General features: G+C 45.8%; 1 protein-coding gene across 1 annotated transcript in view; it reads left to right on the top strand.

Moving 5' to 3' along the window:
• wdr18 (WD repeat domain 18) overlaps positions 1 to 22,862 on the top strand; it is a 65,642-nt gene extending 42,780 nt beyond the window's left edge. The window contains exons 8-10 of the mRNA XM_023843719.2: positions 18,011 to 18,177; positions 19,669 to 19,737; positions 22,100 to 22,862. Of these exons, the coding sequence (XP_023699487.1) occupies positions 18,011 to 18,177; positions 19,669 to 19,737; positions 22,100 to 22,228 (365 nt within the window). The 3' untranslated portion in view covers positions 22,229 to 22,862. The remainder of the gene's footprint in view (positions 1 to 18,010; positions 18,178 to 19,668; positions 19,738 to 22,099) is intronic.
• Positions 22,863 to 23,302: the final 440 nt, after the last annotated feature.

The following is a 23,302-nucleotide window of genomic DNA, read 5'->3' as shown; positions in this document are numbered from 1 at the left end:
TGAGATTGACAGTGACACTTGAAGTGGTAGTGTGATTGACAGTGGCAGTGAGGGTCACAGTGAGATTGACTGTGATAGTAACTATGAGAATGATGGTGAGAGTGGCAGTGAAATTGACAGTGACATTGAAAGTAGCAGTGACACTGGCAGTGAGACTGACAGTAACACAGAGAGTGGAAGTGTGATTGACAGTGGCACTGACACTGGCAGTGAGATTGGCAGTGACACTGCGAGTGGCAGTAACGGGTGGTGAGGGCGGCATGGGCTCCCCCAGGCCAGGGGGCTGAGTGTCCCCACATGCTGAAGTGCGGATCTTATAAGACTGGCCTTAAGATCCCATGATCACTCGCTGGATTCCACTTCAGAACTTAAAGGCTTGATCTTAAGCCTGGGGACAAATATAAGCAGAGCTGGCTGTGCCTTTGCTCCCTTTGCATGCAGGCTGAGCTGCTTCTCCCTGAAGGAGGGAGGCGTGCTGAGGGTCAGCTAAAGCTGCTGCACAGCCGCCTGTCCATCTTATGAGTTGGAGGTGCCGATTTAGTGATTCCTGTTTGCTGTCTGTCACTGTGAGCAGCAAGCCGAATTCCTTATAGGTGTGACCTTACGTGCCTAATAAACCTCATCGTGATTATGGTTTAGTAACAAAGTCCATAAAGGTCATCAGTTAAAACCAGACCTCAAAAGCCAGTTGTTTGTGGTGTCCATCACATATCTTTAGTGGGCATTATGCTGGATTTCCAAAAAGCTTTAGACATGACATACTCCCTAGTGATGATAAAATGATGGTTTTTATAGTTTAAAGGTAAATGGGCTCTTATCTGTTTGCATGTCCTGGTTGCTGCATGGTCCAGACCCTAAATCTCACATCTCGCCCTGGCAATGATGCAGACCCCGGGATTCCCTTCATCTGCACTCGGTGCATAGCCGTTATGTGCTGGCAATGTGTGGGTGGGAAAATCCGATCCAATCCAATAACAGATATCCGCTTTGCAGTTTTTCTTCGGTTTCTTATCTGAAGAAAGCATCCAGAGGAGGAGTGAGGCCTGTCCGGGTAATGGCCCATTTACGGCCTTAGGGGAGTAATCAGCTGCAGTGCTTCCTGGTCTGTCTGGCTGGCAGGAGGGGGTGGAGTTTCTACCCACAGCATTAGCGAGGGAGCAGGTTGGATGGCAGGTTGACTGGAGTGCAGGTTGGATGGCAGGTTGACTGGAGTGCAGGTTGGATGGCAGGTTGGATGGCAGGTTGACTGGAGTGCAGGTTGGATGGCAGGTTAACTGGAGTGCAGGTTGGATGGCAGGTTAACTGGATGGCAGGTTGGATGGCAGGTTAACTGGAGTGCAGGTTGGATGACAGGTTAACTGGAGTGCAGGTTGGAGTGCAGGTTGGATGGCAGGTTAACTGGAGTTCAGGTTGGATGGCAGGTTGACTGGAGTGCAGGTTGGATGGCAGGTTGACTGGAGTGCAGGTTGGATGGCAGGTTGACTGGAGTGCAGGTTGGATGGCAGGTTGACTGGAGTGCAGGTTGGATGGCAGGTTGGTTAGAGAGCAGTGGACAGGATTAGTAGCCTTGGGTTTTGGTGCGGACTAATACGAAATGGTGAAAGTGGATTTGCTTACACCTAAAAATGATCTATGGGTGCCAGATAAATGGCCTAACCCTGTTCTCAGACCCCATGCTTCACTCCCAGCTGTATGTGTATGTATGTGTATGTATGTGTGTGTGTCTGCGTGTGTGTGTTTCTGTGTGTGTGTGTGTGTTTCTGTGTGTGTGTGTGTGTTTCTGTGTGTATGTGTGTGTGTCTGTGTGTATGTGTGTGTGTCTGTGTGTATGTGTGTGTGTATGTGTGTGTGTCTGTGTGTGTGTCTGTGTGTGTGTCTGTGTGTGTGTCTGTGTGTGTGTCTGTGTGTGTCTGTATGTGTCTCTGTATGGTTGTGTGTCTGTGTGTGTTTCTGTGTGTGTGTCTGTGTGTGTGTCTGTGTGTGTGTGTCTCTCTCTCTCTCTCTCAGGAGAGCAAGGTGGCATGTTTGAAAACTACTGATAGCAGATAAAGCCTCACTTAATTTTCATTTCACTTTTTTGACATGGAGATACCTTAATCCTGAAGTGTTTTCCCGTTTGGAAGGGCTGTCGTTGAACGTTTTTCAATATTTCACGTTCACTTGAAATTTGGATGATGCTTTAAAGGATCCTCAGAAGTGTCATGGGAATAGAAGACATGTCAGTAACCATTTAACTTAATAATAATGTTAATTATGAATAAAAATCCATTCTTTATGTGAAGATGTGGCTGGATGGTGTTTGTGAAATGAACAAGTAATGATCCAACCATCCAGGCCTTTGCCGCGCCTGCAGTAATGAGAGGATCCACCGGCGAATGCCTGTCCTTGCTAATTCCCCATGCCTAGCTGATTGCTTTTATGTTCGGCACCCAGCAAATGAGCATGTCCATGTTAAATTCTTCCTGACTATATAATCCTATTTAGGAGTGCTTTTCAAACGTTTATGATCGTTAAAGTGTAGCGCCTTGACAAATGTGCCTCTTAATGTTCTCAGTTAGCTGCAGTTTTTATATTCAAATCCTTAACTATAAATTATGTTAAAATGTTGTCACTCTATCACTTTTAATAGGAACTCGGGCCTGGTTCACTGCCACTGTGTTCTGAACATTCAGTTGCATGTGGGAATTTGAATTCCCCGCAAACAAAGCTTCGAGTTGAGATGTTAATTGCAGAAATATTCACCATTCGTGAAACGGGGTGAATTTTGTTCCATCCATCCACCCTCCAGGGTCACTGGAGGGTCTGGAGCCTATCCAAGGCGGCAGAGGGCACATTCCGGCATGCAAACTGCACACAAACCCCTGACCCTGAAGGTGTGAGGCAGCACTGCTGTCCCTGAGCCGCTGTGCTGCCTGCCAAAGACACTTAATAAGCTAATTTGAAGAGACCAAATGACCTACATTCCGGCTTTATAAACAGTTTCTGCATTGTCATCTGTTTTATTTAGATAACTGCATGGGCATCCCCAGCAGCCCATGTCATTAAGATGTGACCTGATTCTCACCATGGTTTTCTGACAGCTGCAAAGCTGTCTATCAGATAGCAGTGCATGTGGTTCCAGATGGTGAGAGGAGCACAAGGCCCCTGAACTGAGCCCTGAGGGACGCCGCTCGGGATCAGCATTAAGGCTCTGCTAATTACCGACTGATCATTGCGCAGGGGAACAGTTATTAAAGCTTTCTTGCTGTTGGATTTGGATGGATGGGTGATTTATAAGGGAGCATCATAGATAGGTTACACAGAATGTTCTAGAAGTCCACATCCAAGGCAAATTGACAAAACAACACAACTAGTGGTATTTTATGAGCTAGTGAAGAAATTCTAAGGAATTTTTGGCGTGCAAGCTTTACGGTTGCAATGCATTCCATCCTTTTTTTTTTTTTTTGAGGTAGCAGAGTCTTGTTTATAACGCAGAGCTGTTTTCGAAGGCATCTAGCACACTCTGCGAAGGGGCTCTTTTCCTCCCAAGGCAGAACTTCCAGAAGCTTCTTCAAACAACTTGGTACAGTAAGAGAGACCAGATAGCAAGGCTGCAGAAATACGAAGACAGCGGGTTTAAGAATCACACAACTTGAGTTCATTTGAAGGGAAATGATTGGGGAACACGGGAGACACCTTGCAAGCTATTTAAATGTGTAATGTCAGCATAATGGAAATGGAAATTCACAGCTGTAGAGAGTGATTCTCAAAATGTGAAGTAATACGGAAATATGCACTATAAGGCTCTTAAAATGTGATGTCAAAAATCAGTCTGATCTGCGGCATGGGCTGTGATGGGTATTTGGTAGAAGAAACTTGAAAATAGAAGTGGTACGGAGGTGGGGAAGTGGTGTTGGTTTGATGGCTAGCGCATCTGTGTCCCCCCAAAAAAAAAGTCATCATTTGCAATTGGCCATTAGAAAACCCATCAGGGACTCATTCATTAAAAGTATGTCATGTATTAAGTTTTGTTTTCATGCAGTTTGGGCTGAATCACCATCAAAGGATACAATCTCAGTGCAATCTAGTCAGAAGTGGGCAGGCAGATTGGCACTGTGTGTGTGATGCTATCTGATTCCTGGTTACTGTTCCTGTTCGTCAGATAGCACCTCAATTCAGCCTCTGCCGCGTTTCCCAGATGACAGGAAATGAACCTCTGTCTTGAGGAGAAAGGCTCGACTGTAGCTGGAGCTGCCCCTAGTCAGTGCTTCAGTGGTCTGAGAGACTCACGCTCTGAGTCTGGCAGGCGGGCTCCAGTGGCAGGTAACAAGATCAACACCAAACTGTCCATCTTGGTCACTTAGCTGCCCAGTGAAAGTGGCCTAGTGGGCTCCTGGTGGAATGATATTGTTTCGTTGTTAATTATTAGACAAGTGGGTACAGAGGATGGATGGATGGATGGATGGATGGATAGATAATTATTCACCTTTAGCAATAGCTTAGAAAATGGTCATGCGAAAAGTTTCAAAAGAATGTTGTTGGCTGTCTTTGATGTGTATAATACAAAATGTCCTAATCTCTGAGATAATCTGAAAGAATGAGCTGTCTTCACAGAGGGGAGGTAATCTGTCATCGGGAGGCCGGGTGTGTCACTGTGCACTTTGGCACTCCGTCACGTGTGTGTCCTGTCACTTATTAAAGCTTCTGAATTGTACCTTCCCATTCTACATTTTTAAACCAATTTTAGTACTTTCATATTCAAAACAATATGGTTAAATGAGCTATACTAACATCAGACACATGCAGCTCACCAGAGCAGACCTACAAGCTTATCATGGCTGTCACTTCTTGTTTCATCCTTTTTCTGATGGCAAGATGATTCTGAAGTCCATATATGCATGTTTATACAAACGCAAGCAGGAGGTCTGCTGATAATTAAGTCATGACATGAACTTCACAGAACACAGCGGAACTGAGGCCTGGTTCTGCGAACCTCTGGTGAGCCAGAGATTGGATTCGGAGCATGTTGGCTGAATGCATGGCAGCAACAGTCCCAGGAGGGCCTTTCTGGTTACAGTGGCAATTATAAGTAGCCTCACGACCCGTCTCTCGCAGCTCCTGCGTTACGTGTCCTCACTCTGTTTACTTCAGAGTTACAGCTCGAGTGTAGCTAATTGATGTCGGCTCGTGGATAATTAAAACGCAGTTGCCAAGCATCCTGGAGACTGGGAATGCAGCCCCACAGCAGGGCAACTCAGAGACGGCTCAGGCCCCTAAAAGCCATCAAAGAAAAGGAATAATTTTGTAAATACAGTCCATAAACTTCAAAATGCAGAGCAGCCTTAAGTGCTGCCTGTCTGTAACATGCAGGGAAGATTTCACAGTGTGTCTATCTGCTGATATACAAATCAGTGCCGCAGTCGGAACATGGCAAAAAGCAAACTCTTTCCCTAGGAATCTTATCTCTGGTTGTCTGAATGTGCCATTTTACCTCAGGATGTACTTACCCGATTACACGCGCTTTATCTTCCAATATGACCGTTCCTCATCACATAATGACTGGAAATACAAAGGCGGCGTTCCGCAGCCCTCGAGGAGTGGGTTTGTACACCTCTCTGTTTGACCGTTGACTCTGGAGAAGATGATTAAACCCTTCCTGTTTTGCCAGCTCTTATCTTTGGGCTGTTGAGTGGCTGTTGACGTGGTTTCCAACTGTGTTGATTCTTCAGCCCTGAGTCCCGCTGTTAGTTGTATACTGTGACTAGTTGACCATGTAATAGATAGTAAGACCCAGGAACACAGCTAGAGACCATACCAGGTTCTGCTTTTGTGATATATCCATCTGGGTCTGCTGTCCATCTTGGCAATGGCTATTGACTGCTTGATCATTGCTTTTGTGTCCTTGCAGTGCTCTTTGAATTGATATCCAGAGTTTGTGAACACAAAATATGTTCATAGAAGTATCTTTGTTTGCTTTGTAGAAGGCTTATCAATGTTAATAATAAAATTGACCAGAGTGTCAAATGCAAATGTATACAAAATGATTTATGATCACATGACTACCCATGAAAATAAAAACATGCCCAGTCTTCATTAATGGGAACAAATTGATGTGTGCTGTCAAGCCTTCACAGGCAGCTACAGTTCATCCAGGAGCAGTAAGAACTCCAACCTCCCACCCATTAGCTGAAAAACGACCCGACTCCGGCTTCATGGGTCATTCTTTCCATGCAGCCCTGCACACATTTATCACAGTGCATTTTGTCCAATTAATGCGATGAGAACCGATGATCTCAACTGCATCAAACCATCTTGGGTCTAGAGACAATTCTGTCCTTTCAGTGTGAACAACACTTCCTGCTGCATTTAGTATGTTTTTTGTCAGCAGGGTTAAGTTGATACAATTTATGCTTATTGCAAATAATATCCAAGATCACATCACCACTGATACTGGTGTGTTCTTGTTTATTATAGATAGTTACCCATGGTGGGTCTATCTCACTCTTGTACTCCCTCTTTGATGGTACCAGAACTTTAGGAATATGACCTGATGTTTTCATCTCAACAAATATTACCAAAAAAAACCCCCATGATTTTATTAAATTACAACTTTGGCCTGATGTTTTATTTCTCTTTAGCGTCGTGGTCTGCCAGGAAAAAATGCTGTTTACCTCAGGTCACTGTCTTTATTTCACTTTCCTGTTTTTTTTTTTTTTTTCCCTGAGATGCATCTTTAATTTTGCGTTGACAAATAAATGCACTTAAAGAATATATCGTGTGTAAAGGCTTGTGTCAGTGAGATTTTGGTTCCTCCAGACCAAATCTGTTAGGAGAACTGCAGATTTTGAGCACACCCACGGAGTCTGTCTTTTCCCAGTGGTTCCTAAGTCCGGCTCTTTAGTAGAGGCTCTTATGGTTCCAGAAATGAATAAGGAGCCCAACTACCTTTAATACCCAAGTCAGGGTTCAGCTCTGGTCCCAGAGGGCCAGAGTCCAGCACAGTTTGGATTTCCCTGCTCAAACTCATCTTAGCCAGCTAGTTACCAGGATTAGTAGATGTGTTTTAGCAGGGAAATCTGGTGATGAGGTGTGCTTTGTGGTCTGGTTCTCCAGATACTCTTTAATTTCTCTTTGAAAATGAATCAAGTCCTGTCTGCCTTTTCTGTCTGTCTCAAGTCACTGTAAAGTACTTATTAGAGTACACCTCTGATTAGATGGGGATACTGCTTCATGGCTTGTGACTGCTTGGTTGTCTTTTCTCTGTGGCCTTTGCTGTCGGTCTTTGAACACACACAGACTGATCTACAACCAGCCCTGGTTCCTCGCCTTCCCCCTGCTTACCTGATCTTTTCTATCAGTGTTTACGATTTACGAACGCATGGAGGGGGCCATTAGTGTAATTCTGAGAGCTGGAGCCAGGGATCAATATCTGTAATTGAGTAGGAGATAATTAGCCAGCCCCGATTACCCACAACAAGGGATGAATACACTCCAGGCTGGGATGGGGGGACAGCGCTCACACCATGTTATTAAACCGGGAGGGGGGGGGGGGGGGGATGGGATGCTCAGTTCAGCTGTGCTTTTTTTCAAGGCACCACTCCAGTCTCCTCTTCAGGTCCTGCTTGCTCTCTCTCCTTCCACTTCTGCTCGCACCCTCTCTTTTTGCTCCCGCTCAATCTTTTTGCTCTTTCTTACTCTTGCTCTTGCCACTTCTGCTCACTTGCTCTCTCCTTCCAGCTCCTGCTCGCTTTCTCTCTCCTTCTAGCTCCTGCTCGCTCTTTCCTGTTCCTGCTCGCACTCTCATCTTCCGCTCCTGCTTGCTCTCTTGCACTCACTCTTTCCTTCCACTCATGCTTGCTGTTTCTCTTTCCAGCTCCAGTTCACTCTCTCCTAGTTCTGCTTGCTCTCTTTCATTTTGTTCCTGCAAGCACGCTCTTTCTTTTCACTCCTGCTCGCTCGCACTCATTCCGCTCCTGCTTGCTCTCTTGCACTCTTTCCGCTCCTGCTTGCTCTCTTGCACTCATTCCGCTCCTGCTTGCTCTCTTGCACTCTTTCCGCTCCTGCTTGCTCTCTTGCACTCTTTCCGCTCCTGCTTGCTCTCTTGCACTCATTCCGCTCCTGCTTGCTCTCTTGCACTCTTTCCACTCATGGTTGCTCTTTCCCTTTCCAACTCCTGCTCTCTGTATACTTATGTTCCTACTTGCTTTCATTTTGCTCCTACTTGCTCTTTCATTTTGCTCCTGCTCTCTCTCTCTCATTTCATTCCTGCTCTCTCGCTTTCCTTCCACTCCTGCTCTCTCATTTTGTTCCTACTTGCTCTCTCTCTTCTTTTGCTCCTTCTCGCTTAAAAGGAAAGCGATAAATTTATTTGTAGAACTACTATTGCAGCATGAAAATCCTGATAGTCTTCTGCATGGTGATAGGAGTGTGTGGTGGAGGTGTGGCCAGTAGCAAGGCATTTGATTCTTTTAAGCATATGTTTTCAATGCTGTCCTCTGAGTTTTCAATTTAATTTTCCCTAATCGATAATAGAGGTGTTATTTAACTGGCTAAATTAATTCCCGGAGATTGATATTACTGGTGACATCGCTGTCAGTCACTATTTCTAATGGTGGGAGGATTATTGGCAGTAATTAAAAACACACACAAAAAAGCTCATTCAGTTTAATCTGTCTGAAACCTCTTATCTTAGTCATAGCAGAATAAATTAAACGCTGTTACTGTCACTAATGGTGAATCTTAGGGCCTGCGGTTGTGAGTTTTACATTCCCGGGTTGTGCACGTCAACAGCTCTATTTTAAATGTGACGAACCTGCCTTAATTTTTATTACATATGACCTGACATGGCTATCAGCCAGTAGCTGTATTGAGTTTTGGTGCAAATTTGTCAATAGAAAGAGCATGCTGGCTACAGTGAATGGGTCCAATGAGGACGACCCGCACGCTTTGACGGAATGCCTGTGCTTCACTCCTTGTGTCCCCCGCTCTGATGGCTTATCTGCTCGTGTGGGATATTACAAACACGAGATGCAGTGCTTCCCTTGAGAACTGGTCTGGCAGAATAATGCTTAAAATAACACAATTTCAAAATCTGATTTTAATGGGCAGTATAAGGCAGAGCCTTTAGCGGTATGGACTGTGACCTTCTGGGTTTAATGCAAGATATCATCATTTTTACATCATGGAGCCGCATCTGGAAGGCCCGCACATTTTATTCTTCTTAAAATGGATCTGTGATCTTTACATGCATCTCCCCAGTGCAGAGTTATAGCTTTCCACTTTGTTTTAGTGAAGTCTGCTCACCTGCTGAAATGAAGATTTTGAAGCTGTGCTCAGATGCAGTAATTGCTTTATACCCAGCAGTTCTTTCCGCATTTGTGCAGATGGTCAGAGTGGGTTTTTGGTCTGGAGGAGGTGGCCTTGCCAGATTTCGCACCCCCACCCTCCACCCCACATGCAGTGCGGCGTGTTGCAGTGCGGCGTGTTTTCAGGAATGTAGATGGAGTTTAAGCAGACTGTTGGTTATCATCACGCCCCTCCATCTCCCTACTCTACACTTGCTTCCTCCAATTCTCTCGCTCTGTTTCACATCGTTCGCTGTCATTGGTGCTTGATCAGATTTCCACAGTGCGGGCTGAGGTGCTTTCGTGAAGAGTGTAAAGCTCTCAGCGATACGGCCCTTCACTGCGTTTGGAATATTTTTAATGCAGAATATTTAATCCTTACATTTCCTTTTCTAAAAGACAGTGTTCCTATCTACAGCTGTTTTCCAGTATGTTTTGATTCAAGGAACTGATTCCTGTAAATGTACATGGGCCCCAAGTTCCATCAGCTCACTCAAAGATAAATAGAATTTTGCGTTCCACTGCAATGTCCAAAAAAAAATATTGCGTCTTACAATAGCTAACTGTAGTAGAATTGCCACAAATAATCATTCTCACTCTGAAAGCATGACAGCTTCAACAGATGCAAAAAGGTCAAATTTGTGTGGCTGTGATGCTGTAGCCTTGCATTGTCCAGTAATACGCTTCATCATACAGCCGTGGAATGATTGTTTTCCTGCTTAGACTAACATGCAGTGCATTGGATTAAGAGCATGGCTGTACTTTTTGAATCCCTAACTCTCTGAAATAGAAAAAGCTTGGAAATTGATGGTAGTCATTAACCAATTCCCACTCTACTTTGTTTTGCTGGTCATGGTCTTCAGCATAGAGTGACTTTTAAAACTCATGCATGGAATAATAAATAAATAGATATGATTTATTTCTGCCAAGGATTTATTTATTAATTTATGTAGAATATTTATACATAACATTTAAGTCATGTTTCGTCCTCCATATTTTTCTCTTCAGATTCTACACACGCATAACAATGTAACTTGTTTGCATAAGCTTCGACTTTCAGGCTCAAGGAGATATATTAATATATGGTTTGAATAGTTCAGTTACTAAAATCTGATTGGCTTTAAAAAAAAAAATAAAAACCCAGCAGAGTGCGCGAGCTGGCTCTCGTTTTCCGGGCGTTCACTTAAGACATCGCTGTTAAAGCCAACTTGTTGTTCATATGCAGCTTGCAGTGGTATTAGAATGTTTTCGAGAAACTTGGACATTTAACTGTGTATCACCAAAACATATTTAGTGTAAGACACACAAAAAACTGCTATAGTCAGGAGAATGCGAGGTTTTGGTCATCGCCAGTGTGGGGTAATGGCTGCATTTCATTGGCTAGTGGTGATGTGGCAAATGGCTAGCCTGGAGGCTGAACCTCGTGATGCCAAAGAACACCAGCCTTCTTCTCAATAGGCCTCCAGCCAGTTCTATGGAAAGTGATCTTTGGGGGGGGGGGGGGGCAAACTTGCACCATTTAACAAAAAAGAAACATTCTTATCATTCTGTTGAGCATCAATGGGCAACAGAAATCCCCAAGTAACATATGGTTGTGTGTGTGGTGGTGGGGGGGGGGGGGCCCGGCCTGGCCTGGCCTGGCTCGGCTCAGCCAGGAATGCTAATGCCAATGTGGACGTTGATTTCTGCACATGCTGGGCTCGGTCTGAGTAAACGTGTAGCAGGGAATCAATAAGGACAGTAATATAAATGTATTTTACATGCATCTCCAGATCATCCTGCTGAAATATTGAGTACTAATGGAGACCAGGAGCTATGTCTGGGCCCCCTGCGCTCCCGTGCTGCTGTGCTCGCCGTCTCTCTGTGGGGGTATAATTTACTTGGGTATTTGACCCAGCATACAGCTGCCGTAGAGGAAAAATAACATGCTTTGCTGAGCAGGGGAGACAAACATGAATAAATCATGCCAGATCTTCAAAAGCTTTCGGAAGGAATCAATCTTTTAAAGAAAAAAAATCTTAAAAAATGCACACACCTGTCACTGGGGGAGACCGAGGCCTTCCGGCTTCATTTAAGCATTGAGCTTTTTTGATATGAAGTCCAGTTATGAGAGCTGGCCGCCATCTGCTCTGTGTGTAATTGAACCACACGCTGCCCCTCATCTCACTGCTGCAGGACATGTGCCAGACCACATCTGTGGCCCCATGCGCTACTGCAGGGCATGCGCTGGACCGCATCTGTGGCCATATGTGCTCCTGCAGGGTATTGCCAGATCACATCTGTGGCCCCATGCGCTACTGCAGGGCATGCGCTGGACCGCATCTGTGGCCATATGTGCTACTGCAGGGTATTGCCAGATCACATCTGTGGCCCCATGCGCTACTGCAGGGCATGCGCTGGACCGCATCTGTGGCCATATGTGCTACTGCAGGGTATTGGCGAACCACATCTGTGGCCCCATGCGCTACTGCAGGGCATGCGCTGGACCGCATCTGTGGCCATATGTGCTACTGCAGGGTATTGCCGAACCACATCTGTGGCCCCATGCGCTACTGCAGGGCATGCGCTGGACCGCATCTGTGGCCATATGTGCTACTGCAGGGTATTGCCGAACCACATCTGTGACCCCATGCACTACTGCATGGTATGCACCGGACCGCATTTATGGCCCTATGCACTGCTGCAGTGGCTGAATCCCTGTGATGGGACCCCAGCATCCCTGGGTCCACTTCCCTGTCCCGCTCCCTTCCACTGCCTCTCCCCCATTTTAACTGCAGGTCATGGGGGCCCCACATGTCTTGTGTCCTGAAATACATGGACTGTTTGTCTGGGGGATCTGCTCTCTACAGGGGGGCAGAAAAGGACAAGCTGAGCAGAGATGTATGTTTTGAAAATGTGCCATATAAAGCTGTAGAATTAGCATGTTATGATTATGCTGGAGTTTTAATTTAGATGCAACCTGGCAAAACAGCATTTTTGGAGAGACTGAGCTACTGCCTTTAATAAAGATGATATATAATAATAATGTAATAATATCTAATCCTACCGCAGAAGGTCAGTGCATGTATTATGAGACTAATGCATTAGTCATATGTAGTATTTGACTCTGGAAATAACTCACCCCCCCACGATACATTTCCCTTTCTAATCTAACTGTATGAAAGCCCCCCCCCCCCCTTCCTTTCTGATCTAACTTTATAAAAGGTCCCTGCCCCCTTTCTGATCTAACTGTATAAATGGTCTCCACCCCCTTTCTGATCTAACTTTATAAAAGGTCCCTGCCCCCTTTCCCCCAAACCCCAGGGGTAGTGAGCGGTCTGTAGGACCCCCCTTCTGCCCGCCTTGATCTTCGCACGCAGGAGCGCTCTGAAGCAGTGCTGCTAAGGGTTCTCCGAAACAGGCTTGTGAGGGACCTGCTGACTGGGCCCCCGAGTTCAGCTGCTTCTCTTTGTGATTTTTTGGTTAAAGGAGTTTGACCCTCCAGCCATAACACGAGCCTCCTTTGGCTTCGTTGTTCTCTGCCTCGCTGGATCATGGTGAATAATTGGCGCTTTCACATGGGGGTTAACAGCTACTGCCTTGTTCCTGCTTTACAGTGACCCTGTGAGATTTAACAGCAAAGATCGGCGTGATCTGAATCTGAGATTCCACCAAGGAACGTCTTTGATTAGATGCACGTAGTCATGCAGTGGCGATGTACCACAGGGTGTCTGTCAAAACCCCGTCAGCTGGCTGCTCTCTGCTCCCGTCCCAGTGAGTCTGATCTAATGTAAACTCAAAACCTGTCAATGTTTCTCTTTTTCCGCAGCGCGTATCTGAGAATTGTACCATCGGCAAATGAAGGACTTGGACGACTCATATGAACTGCCCCCATTCTGCCGCCCATACGCTGCCCACGCCCCTCCCCATGTGAAGCAGTACCCCCCCCCCCCCCCCCAATGCATGGCAGGGGAGGACAGTGGCTAAATGATTTGTGAAGATGTCCTTTTCTGAAGGAGGGTGCCCAATGTACCCGAACCCATCGGTGGAAATCGCTCTGCTGGCCCCCCGCCGGTGCTCAGATCGCAGCATTAATCTCTCTCATTACCTGATGCTGTGTGTGAATCATGGCGCCTCCCTGGATACGGTATCTTATAACGAAAAACTGGGCAAAAATGTATTTTATCGTCGTGGTAGTAATACACTGCCATACCCAGCAGCTCTTCCAAATTAAGGATGTTAGCTGAATGCTAACGCTGCCATACCCAGCAGCTCTTCCACATTTTAGGTGTTAGCTGAATGTTAACGCTGCCATACCCAGCAGCTCTTCTACATTTTAGATGTGTTAGCTGAATGCTAGCGCTGCCATACCCAGCAGCTCTTCCATGTTTTAGATGTTAGCTGAATGCTAGCGCTGCCATACCCAGCAGCTCTTCCACATTTTAGATGTTAGATAAATGCTAACGCTGCCATACCCAGCAGCTCATCCATATTTTTGATGTTAGATAAATGCTAACGCTGCCATACCCAGCAGCTCTTCCATATTTTAGATTTTAGCTGAATGCTAACGCTGCCATACCCAGCAGCTCTTCCACATTTTAGATGTGTTAGCTGAATGCTAGCGCTGCCATACCCAGCAGCTCTGTTCCACATTTTAAATGTTAGCTGAATGCTAACGCTGTCATACCCAGCAGCTCTTCCATATTTTAGATATTAGCTGAATGCTAGCGCTGCCATACCCAGCAGCTATTCCATGTTTTAGATGTTAGCTGAATGCTAGCGCTGCCATACCCAGCAGCTCTTCCATGTTTTAGATGTTAGCTGAATGCTAGCGCTGCCATACCCAGCAGCTCTTCCACATTTTAGATGTTAGATAAATGCTAACGCTGCCATACCCAGCAGCTCATCCATATTTTTGATGTTAGATAAATGCTAACGCTGCCATACCCAGCAGCTCTTAATAATAAATAATAATAATAATACATTTTATTTTCAGCGCCTTTCAAAACACCCAAGGTCACTTAACACAACAAATCACAAATACATAAATAAATAAAATAAAAAAAAAAAACATAGTAAAATATAAATACACAAAATTACCCATAAAATGCACAAAACTATAAAATAAAGATTAAATTGTATATGCCACCTTAAACAAGTGAGTTTTTAAACGTGATTTAAACATGCTAATGGAATTAATCCTGCGAATGTCCGGTGGAAGTGTGTTCCACAGATAGGCTGCAGAATAACTAAAAGCTCTACCACCCATTGTAGTCAGACGAGTATGTGGAACTGTAAGATGGAGAGATGATGAGGATCTGAGGGAGCGAGATGGTCGATTGATTTGGATAAGATCCGACAAATAAGATGGAGCAAGGTCATGGATAGCCTTAAATGTCAGGAGCAGAATTTTAAACTGAATGCGATATGTAATGGGAAGCCAGTGAAGTTCCTGCAGAACAGGAGTAATATGAGCTGTAGAAGGAGTTCTAGTAATGATCCTGGCAGCTGAATTCTGGACCAATTGAAGTTTGTGTAGTGATTTTAAAGGCAAACCAAATAGAAGAGAATTACAATAATCAATGCGTGTTGTGACCAGTGTGTGAACAAGTATGGCAGTTGAATTTGGTGAAAGAGACGGACGTAGACGATTTATATTACGGAGGTGAAAATAAGCAGAACGAGTAACATTATTTATATGAGCTGTGTAAGACAACGTGCCATCCAAGATGACACCCAGGCTCTTAACCAGAGGGGAGGGAGAAACAATGGAATTATCAATATTAATGAAACAACTGTCTACTTTGCTTAATGAAGATTTAGTGCCAATGAGGAGAACCTCAGTTTTATCACTGTTTAATTTAAGAAAATTTGAGGTGAACCAAGATTTAATCTCATGTAAACAATCAGAGAGGGAGGTAGGTGGAAGGGTAGAGGTAGGCTTAGAAGAAAGGTATAGTTGGGTGTCGTCGGCATAGCAATGAAAGTTAATATTAAATTTGCGGAAAATATTACCAAGAGGAAGCAAGTATATGATAAACAGAAGGGGCCCCAGGACAGAACCCTGAGGAACCCCTGTAGTGACTGAACAAGACCTGGATTTAAAAGATCCCATCTGAATGTACTGAGTGCGATCAGAGAGGTAAGATTTAAACCAATTAAATGATGTATCGGTAATACCGATAGACGCTAGTCTTTGAAGTAAGATATCATGAGAGATGGTGTCAAATGCTGCACTTAAATCAAGAAAAGTAAGAATAGTTAATAGTCCAGTATCAGCTGCCATAAGAAGATCATTAGATATTTTAACCAGAGCAGTTTCGGTACTATGGAAAGAACGGAAACCTGATTGAAATTTCTCGTAAAGGTTATTATTAGCCAAATGAGTGTGAACCTGAAGTGCAACTATTTTTTCAAGAATTTTTTGCAAGAAAGGGTAAATTTGAAATGGGACGGAGGTTATGAAAATCAGTGGGGTCTGAACCAGGTTTCTTAAGTACTGGAGTTATAATAGCTGATTTAAGCAATGTAGGAACAGTACCAGTAGTGAGAGAGGAGTGAGTAATGAAAGTAAGTAGAGGAGACAGAGAAGGTAGACAGGCCTTCACCAATGTAGTAGGGAGAGGGTCAAGCTGACAAGTAGTTGACTTTAATTTTAGGATTAGGTTGGATATTTCTATAACGGAAGGAAGATTAAAATGTGAAAGAGAATGAGAAACAGGAGTTAATAATGGCAGTGAGGCCAAATTCAGAGGAGTGTTAGTAATCAGTTGTTGATGAATCTTGCCTATTTTGTCTAGAAAAAACTGCATTAAGGAATTACAACTCTCAGTGGAATAAAAATGCGGGGGGAACATATCCGGTGGTCGTAAAGTAGAGTTTACTAAAGAAAACAAAGCTCTGGTGTTCCCTTCACCAGCCATAATTAAACTAGTATAATAATTGGATTTTGCAATAGAAATACAATCCTTACCCTGCCATACCCAGCAGCTCTGTTCCACATTTTAAATGTTAGCTGAATGCTAACGCTGTCATACCCAGCAGCTCTTCCATATTTTAGATTTTAGCTGAATGCTAACGCTGCCATACCCAGCAGCTCTTCCACATTTTAGATGTGTTAGCTGAATGCTAGCGCTGCCATACCCAGCAGCTCTGTTCCACATTTTAAATGTTAGCTGAATGCTAACGCTGTCATACCCAGCAGCTCTTCCATATTTTAGATATTAGCTGAATGCTAGCGCTGCCATACCCAGCAGCTATTCCATGTTTTAGATGTTAGCTGAATGCTAGCGCTGCCATACCCAGCAGCTCTTCCACATTTTAGATGTGTTAGATAAATGCTAACGCTGCCATACCCAGCAGCTCTTCCACATTTTAGATGTGTTAGCTGAATGCTAGCGCTGCCATACCCAGCAGCTCTTCCACATTTTAGATGTTAGCTGAATGCTAACGCTGCCATACCCAGCAGCTCTTCCACATTTTAGATGTTAGCTGAATGCTAGCGCTGCCATACCCAGCAGCTCTTCCACATTTTAGATGTGTTGTCTGAATGCTAGCGCTGCCATACCCAGCAGCTCTTCCACATTTTAGATGTGTTAGCTGAATGCTAACGCTGCCATGCCCAGCAGCTCTTCCACATTTTAGATGTTAGCTGAATGCTAACGCTGCCATACCCAGCAGCTCTTCCATATTTTAGATTAGATCAATGCTAACGCTGCCATACCCAGCAGCTCTTCAATATTTTAGATGTTAGCTGAATGCTAGCGCTGCCATACCCAGTAGCTCTTCCACATTTTTCATGTGTTCGGGCCGTACATGAGTTCTCACTATGCAAAGTTGTTGCCACTCATTCTTGCACTCTGGAGGATTAAAAGTTCTATCCACCAGAGGGCAGTGCGAGAGAACGGTCTTTTTCGGTTCCATAGTTTGTCTTACTTGGTTGCATGAGGTTGCAGCATGAAATGTTTGAGACTCGCTGCCTCTGTAGCTGATTCTGTAGTTCTGCTGCACCATTCTCTATATTGTTGAATAGACACAGATAAATGTTTTGTTACATGTTCAGTTGACAAATGGGAACCCATACATATGTATGATATAGGTCTGATAGCATTACTAACATGAACACCAGCTAGCATTTATTATCATCCAAGCAAGGCCAAGGCAATGGAGTGCAGATGAGCAGTTCCACTGGGCAGTAGTGCTATAGGAAAAAGGTTAGGGTTAGAGCTGCCCACATCATTTACATACGGATTAATAAAAATAAAAAAAACAATAAATTAAATAAAAATAATAAAACAATTCAAATATATTTTTCTGTAAATCTTTGGAATGGAAAAATGTATGTTTCTATTTATTTATGATTCACATTTCGTCCTCCATATGACTGCCGTATATAAACACTTTAAACACAAAGTCCTGAGACAAAAGGTGACCGTACTGCTCCCAAGATTTTTAGTGGTACTGCATATCATATACACGTAGCCTTAATTCCACGCATTGGTGCACAAATGACATGTGGAATGAATGCAGAATATGTGTGGTGGCCATGACACACCGAGGCGTTGTGAGCCTTGAGTATAAACTGGCCCTTAGTTGGACGCTAAAGCTGCCACACAGCGGGTGCATCTGTGTGCCTCCTCTATACACCCAGCATCCCTGAGGGCCTGGTAAAGGAGCTCAGTGTAACCCTAACCCTGACCCTCCCCTAGGACCCGTCACCAACGCCTTCATCGTGCCGGCCCCCGCCAACATGTTCCTGCCGGACAGCCGGCCCGGTGTGGGCCTGCCGCGATTCAGCCGACACCTCAACCCCTCCGAGCAGGCCGAGGGCTCCGAGAGCGGTGGCATGTGCCTGCGTCTGCAGCCCGGTCCTCAGGTCAGGGCCGCTCTGGGCTGATTAAAAACTAAATAATCACGCTCACTAATGTAAAGTACAGCAGGCCACAGGATTTTTCATAGTGACAGACTGGATGATGTAATTAACTAGGAATTACTGGGAAGAGCCCGTTTTCCCCAAACTACGTTAGATTTTAGTGGTGATTTTTAATATCCAGAACTCACACATACTGTCAGCAGAGACCTTGCATGTGGTTGTCCATTTTATTTGCCTGTTTTATTTGCCCATTTCACACGCTGAAATATGTCCCCCGCATCATTGCAGCCTGGCTGTCTGGAGTCTGTCTACAGATCCTCTGGAGTCAGAATCAATTACAGGGCTTTAAATTAAATGTTGATTTGCTGTGTTTTAACAGTCTGCCACCTGCTCCGTGCTCCCGCCTGCTCTATCTCCTCCTCGCCAGCAGGGGCCACTCATCAACAAAAATAAATATCATAAACAGAGGAGAAATCTCACATAATGCTGATGGCTGTAATGAATATTCTTTCTGTGACGTAGGGTGTCTGTAGCAGCGTGGGCCCCTGGGGAGGGTCCTTTCATGCCAAATTGATATTTTTTCCTATGAATAACATCGGCATGGCAGCGGTGCTCTTAGTCCATGATGCCAGGTCCTCTGTCGGCAAAATCTGCCTGTTCATCAAGGCAGCAGGAAGAGGTACCAGGCACACCGCTCTGGCAGGGAGCCTCTGAACACTCAGTCTGCCTGTGCCCCGCTTTGGGGGTGTAGGTGGAGTGGGAGGGCCAAGCCCGCCACAGGAGGACAGCAGGTTCATCCACCACGGCATCCACAGCCTCCCAACAGGCGGGCTTTCACGTGAGGCATACTCCTGTCATTCAGGCAATGCGGCATGATGTGGGACTTGGCTGATTTGTAACTGGGACGGCCTCAGTCTGTCAGTCGCTGCTCAGCCCACATGTCCCCAGCCCAGGGTGCCGAGTCTGCAAACGCTGCCTTTATGCTCAGAGGTGGCTCCCTGTCCCGCAGCTTTTAGGCCGTGAGCAGCAGCACCCATACTCTAAATGTCAGGCTGGCCTCCCCATGAACACAGATGCTGCCCCCGTTATTGCCGCCCACACTGGTCCGTAAACGTGCAGGATCCCCCATGAATGCCCTGTAGAACAGCCCCACAAATGGTGCCCCTGTTATTGCCACCTGTCCCGGCCCGTAAACACGCAGGATCCCCCATGAACGCCTCGCAGGTCAGCCCCACAAATGGTGCCCCCGTTATTGCCACCTGTACCGGCCCGTAAACGCACAGGATCCCCCATGAACGCCCTGTAGATCAGCCCCACAAATGCCACCCCCGTTATTGCCACCTCGTTGATCAGCTGCAAACGGTGATAGACTTGCTGTAGGAGCTGGTCACCCTGCTGAATGCCCCATCTGACCCCTGAAATCCCTCCAGAGGTGCAAACCTACCCTGGGACCAATGAAATTAATTACTTTCTCTCCCCTTATTGCGTAACTAGGTTTCAGAGGAGACCTACTTGGAGAAAGCAGAAAAGCTCTATTCCCTGATGTGTGCCGTCACGGACAAGGTGAGTGGCTTGCGTGGGGGGGGACCGGGCCCTGAACTGCGAACCGAATTTGCCCTGCCACTTGTTCCATCCCAAGTACTTTGGATGGGATATCAGACAGTGTTACGTGAGGAAGCTCTAACAGGGACAGACATTTAATGGGCTTCTGGGTAGATGGCAAGACCTTCAGGCAAAGGTCGGAGATCTGGGCACTACTAGGTGGCAAAGCTGAGGAGGGGCATGTTCAGGAGCCCCTCTGGAGGGGGGCACTGCAGCAGGATGGCCGGCCGGCTGCAGCAGGCACTGCGGGACGGCTCAGTCCTGTTCTTCCTCACCACAGAGAGCTACTTGAACAAAATGAACAAAACGGGGAGATGATAGCGAGGCGAGTGAAGGATGACAGGCAGCGGCAGTGGCCGCTGACATGAGGCTTAGGTACCCCTGAGAATTACAGTGCAGCCAGTGCCGCTTTGGACAATATTGTCACACTGCTATTTTGTAATTACTCTAAAATTCAGTTTTCTCAGTATCCTCTGTTACAGCAGAGAAGTTTTTGTGTTGTGGTGTTTCTTGTCTGTCACGGTCACGGATATTTTAAGCCATTACCGAGGTCGGTTCACGTAAAACCTTTTAGAGGATAATCGCTGCCGTTAAATCAGGGAAGCACTGTGTTGAGTGGCTTCCCTGGGGGCTCATGACCCCCACTGGGGGGCCTGTCAGCTAAAGAAATTGAAAGTTGCGCTGTATTCTCGTGGTGCGGATGCTTTCGGAGGCTGCTTTGTGTGTGAGCCATGGATACGGGTCCTAACCTGTCGTGTATTTGTGTAATGGCTGGACTGGTATGAAGCCCCCTTTTGAGGTATGGTGTTGCATGGGCTGCTGTGATATCTTGTCTGCTCAGTCCCGCATAGTAACTCTGTCTTTTCATGTGGCCTTTGCTGATGTTCAGTGAAGGTGTGCATCATGTTCACTGCTCCGTAATACTTATTGTCGAGTTGGGGGCTGTAGCTTGTTAGTATGCACCTTGGACAGCCTCCCCCCCCCATGACATTAAGCCTCTGACGCCTATCTCTGTCTGCGTGACTCGTTTGTCAGACCTCAGCGTTGGTGTGTCGAGTGGTTAGGGTTAGTGATGTTTTTGCTGAACCTAAGCGCATGGAACATAAACCGCTTTGACTTTGGCTCATATCTGCATTCCTTGGGTATCCTCACTGCTTTTATTCATTTAAAATGAGCCAAATAATTTCTCAGCTAGCAGCTGTGTAGCATAATCCCAATCGCCAAGCAACGCTGTTCCATTGGCTGTGGTTCATTTTCATTCCCCTTCTGATTGGCTGAAAGTGTCACATGCTCTTTTCCAAGCCTTAGGAAGGCAGGAAGACTCCTTTTAAAATTAAAGTTGGTTGAGACCAGAATTTTCTGTCCACACTTCGAGGCAGCTGGGCTGAATAGGAGCAAACCGTGGCAGAGTTTCGTTGAAATTCCTGAATTTATCTCCCATATTGGCACACGGGGGAAAAATGAATTTGTACGTGACCCGCTCCTGCATTTCCAAGGCGATTTGCTGGCTCCTGGCGTGGGAGCCATCAGTAGGGCTCAGGCTCGCGTCAGCGGTTCCCTCTTCCACATTACGGCTGTCATCTTGCTGGATGGAGGCCGGATTAGCTGTGGAGATGGCCTGGGTCACCGGCATCACCCTAGCAGGCCGCTGACAGCGGGCTTGTGAACCTGGCACTATAGGTAGAATTTGACACACCGCTAAATGGATTTTACTCACATTCAGAAAAAAAGCGGTCTGTCTCTCCAGAAACCTTATGTACCCATTTGCAATGGGTAAGAAAATAAATAACGTGTGGAGATGATTCTTCGCAGTAATCTGTGGGAAATGTGCATCGCTGTCATCCTGCGGTTCCTGCTCTGTCGAAATCCCTACAATAAGACTGTCTGTCTCCCTGGAAGATTAGGGCTGCCTTAGAATGGGATCCCATGACCTTGCCAAGATTCCACGTGGAGGCCCAAATTGCACTTTTTAAAATATTTATGCCAAGTGGTGCTATCTGAATATGGTTTGCGATTTAGGTGTTTTGGGCACACAGCTAAAATTTAAGTCCTAACCTCATTTCCCAGCACTTATGCTTTCCCCAGTAATCATGCGGCATGTCTTTCCTAATAATAATCATGTCCCTGTAATGTTTGTTTCACGCTTGTTGCAGTAAATATGGTACACTGTCATCCTGCTTCCCGATATAGATGATGGATTCAGAGGGCACTGCTTTATATTAGAGCTTTGCCATAAAGTGCGTAGTTCTGTCGCCCCTGTGAAACGTCCTTGGCTTCATGTCCTGGACCTGACGGCACTCCCCTTCTGTCTCCTGCCGTGCAGAGTGTGTTCGGCGACGGCGAGAACACCAAGGTGCGCGTCTCAGAACTGGAGGAGGAGGTGAAGACCTTGAAGAAGATAAACAAGGATCTGTACGAGTTCTCCACGCAACTATTGACCAAGCCGTCTTAGGCCGGGATTCCTCTGAGGCCAGGGGGGGGGGGGGAATGCTTAATTATTTGTGGTGTCGTGTTACTGTTACAGAAAGGAAACTGTGATACAATATACAATACAGTGTGGACATTTTCAGGTGCACCGGTGGCGTTAGAGTAGATCTGGGGTGGGGAACATGTTCCATGGTGGGCTGCTGTGGGTGCAAGTTTTTGGGATGATCTCTCAATCAACCAATAATAAAACTGTGTTTCTCAACTCCAGTCCTGAGGACCCACTGTTATTGGCTGATAGACCATCCCAAAAACCGGCACCCACGGCGGCCCTCTATGGATCAGGTTCCCGATCCCTGGTGTAGATTGACAGGGAACGTGAGTGATTGGTTGTTTTGTATCATGTGACTGAGAGGTCACAGGAGAAGTTTCACATTCTCCAAATATGCCCTTTTTAAATGTGCCCCATTCCACCCCCCCACCCCACACACACCTGTGCCAGAATTTCAGCTCCAGATTCAGTGGTGTTTAACAGTGACCAAGCTGGTAGCTGACACTTGTCAGACAATTTCTGATGGGCATTTCACTACTTTTTTGCTGAGATGTCCTTGCAATGTTTTTAGTAGGCTGTTTAGTAATAAAATGATGATATTTTCTGGTCATCTCTTGTGTTTGATGAGTAAATTGCTTCCAGTGTTGTGAAGTTTCATAAAGGAGCTTCTTTGAGAATCATCCGAAAGGAGGAGACGGCACACCCCAGCCAGAAGGTACCGCAGCTTTGAAATCTCTCTCTCTCTCTCACTCACTGTTAATTTACAACCCTCTGCAATCCAGAGATGTGGAAACAGCTGTTGATTTAATCTAATTTTCTCGCTTGGTTTGTGATGGAGATTTGAGAGGTTGGAGACACCAGTTACAGCAGGGGATGGACGGCAGGACCCCAGTGTCCCGACCGGACACTCGCTGCCCGGGTTCGCTGTGGGGGGGGGGGGGGCAGTCCTGCATTGTCAAACGCCACTTAATGCTGTGCTGCAGGAATGGGCTCCTAACTGTGCTGCAGGAATGGGCTCCTAGCTGTGCTGCAGGAATTTGCTCCTAGCTG

The sequence above is a fragment of the Paramormyrops kingsleyae genome, chromosome 15, assembly GCF_048594095.1.
Source record: "Paramormyrops kingsleyae isolate MSU_618 chromosome 15, PKINGS_0.4, whole genome shotgun sequence".
Taxonomy (NCBI): Eukaryota; Metazoa; Chordata; class Actinopteri; order Osteoglossiformes; family Mormyridae; genus Paramormyrops; species Paramormyrops kingsleyae.
This window is presented reverse-complemented; position numbering and strand designations above follow the sequence as displayed.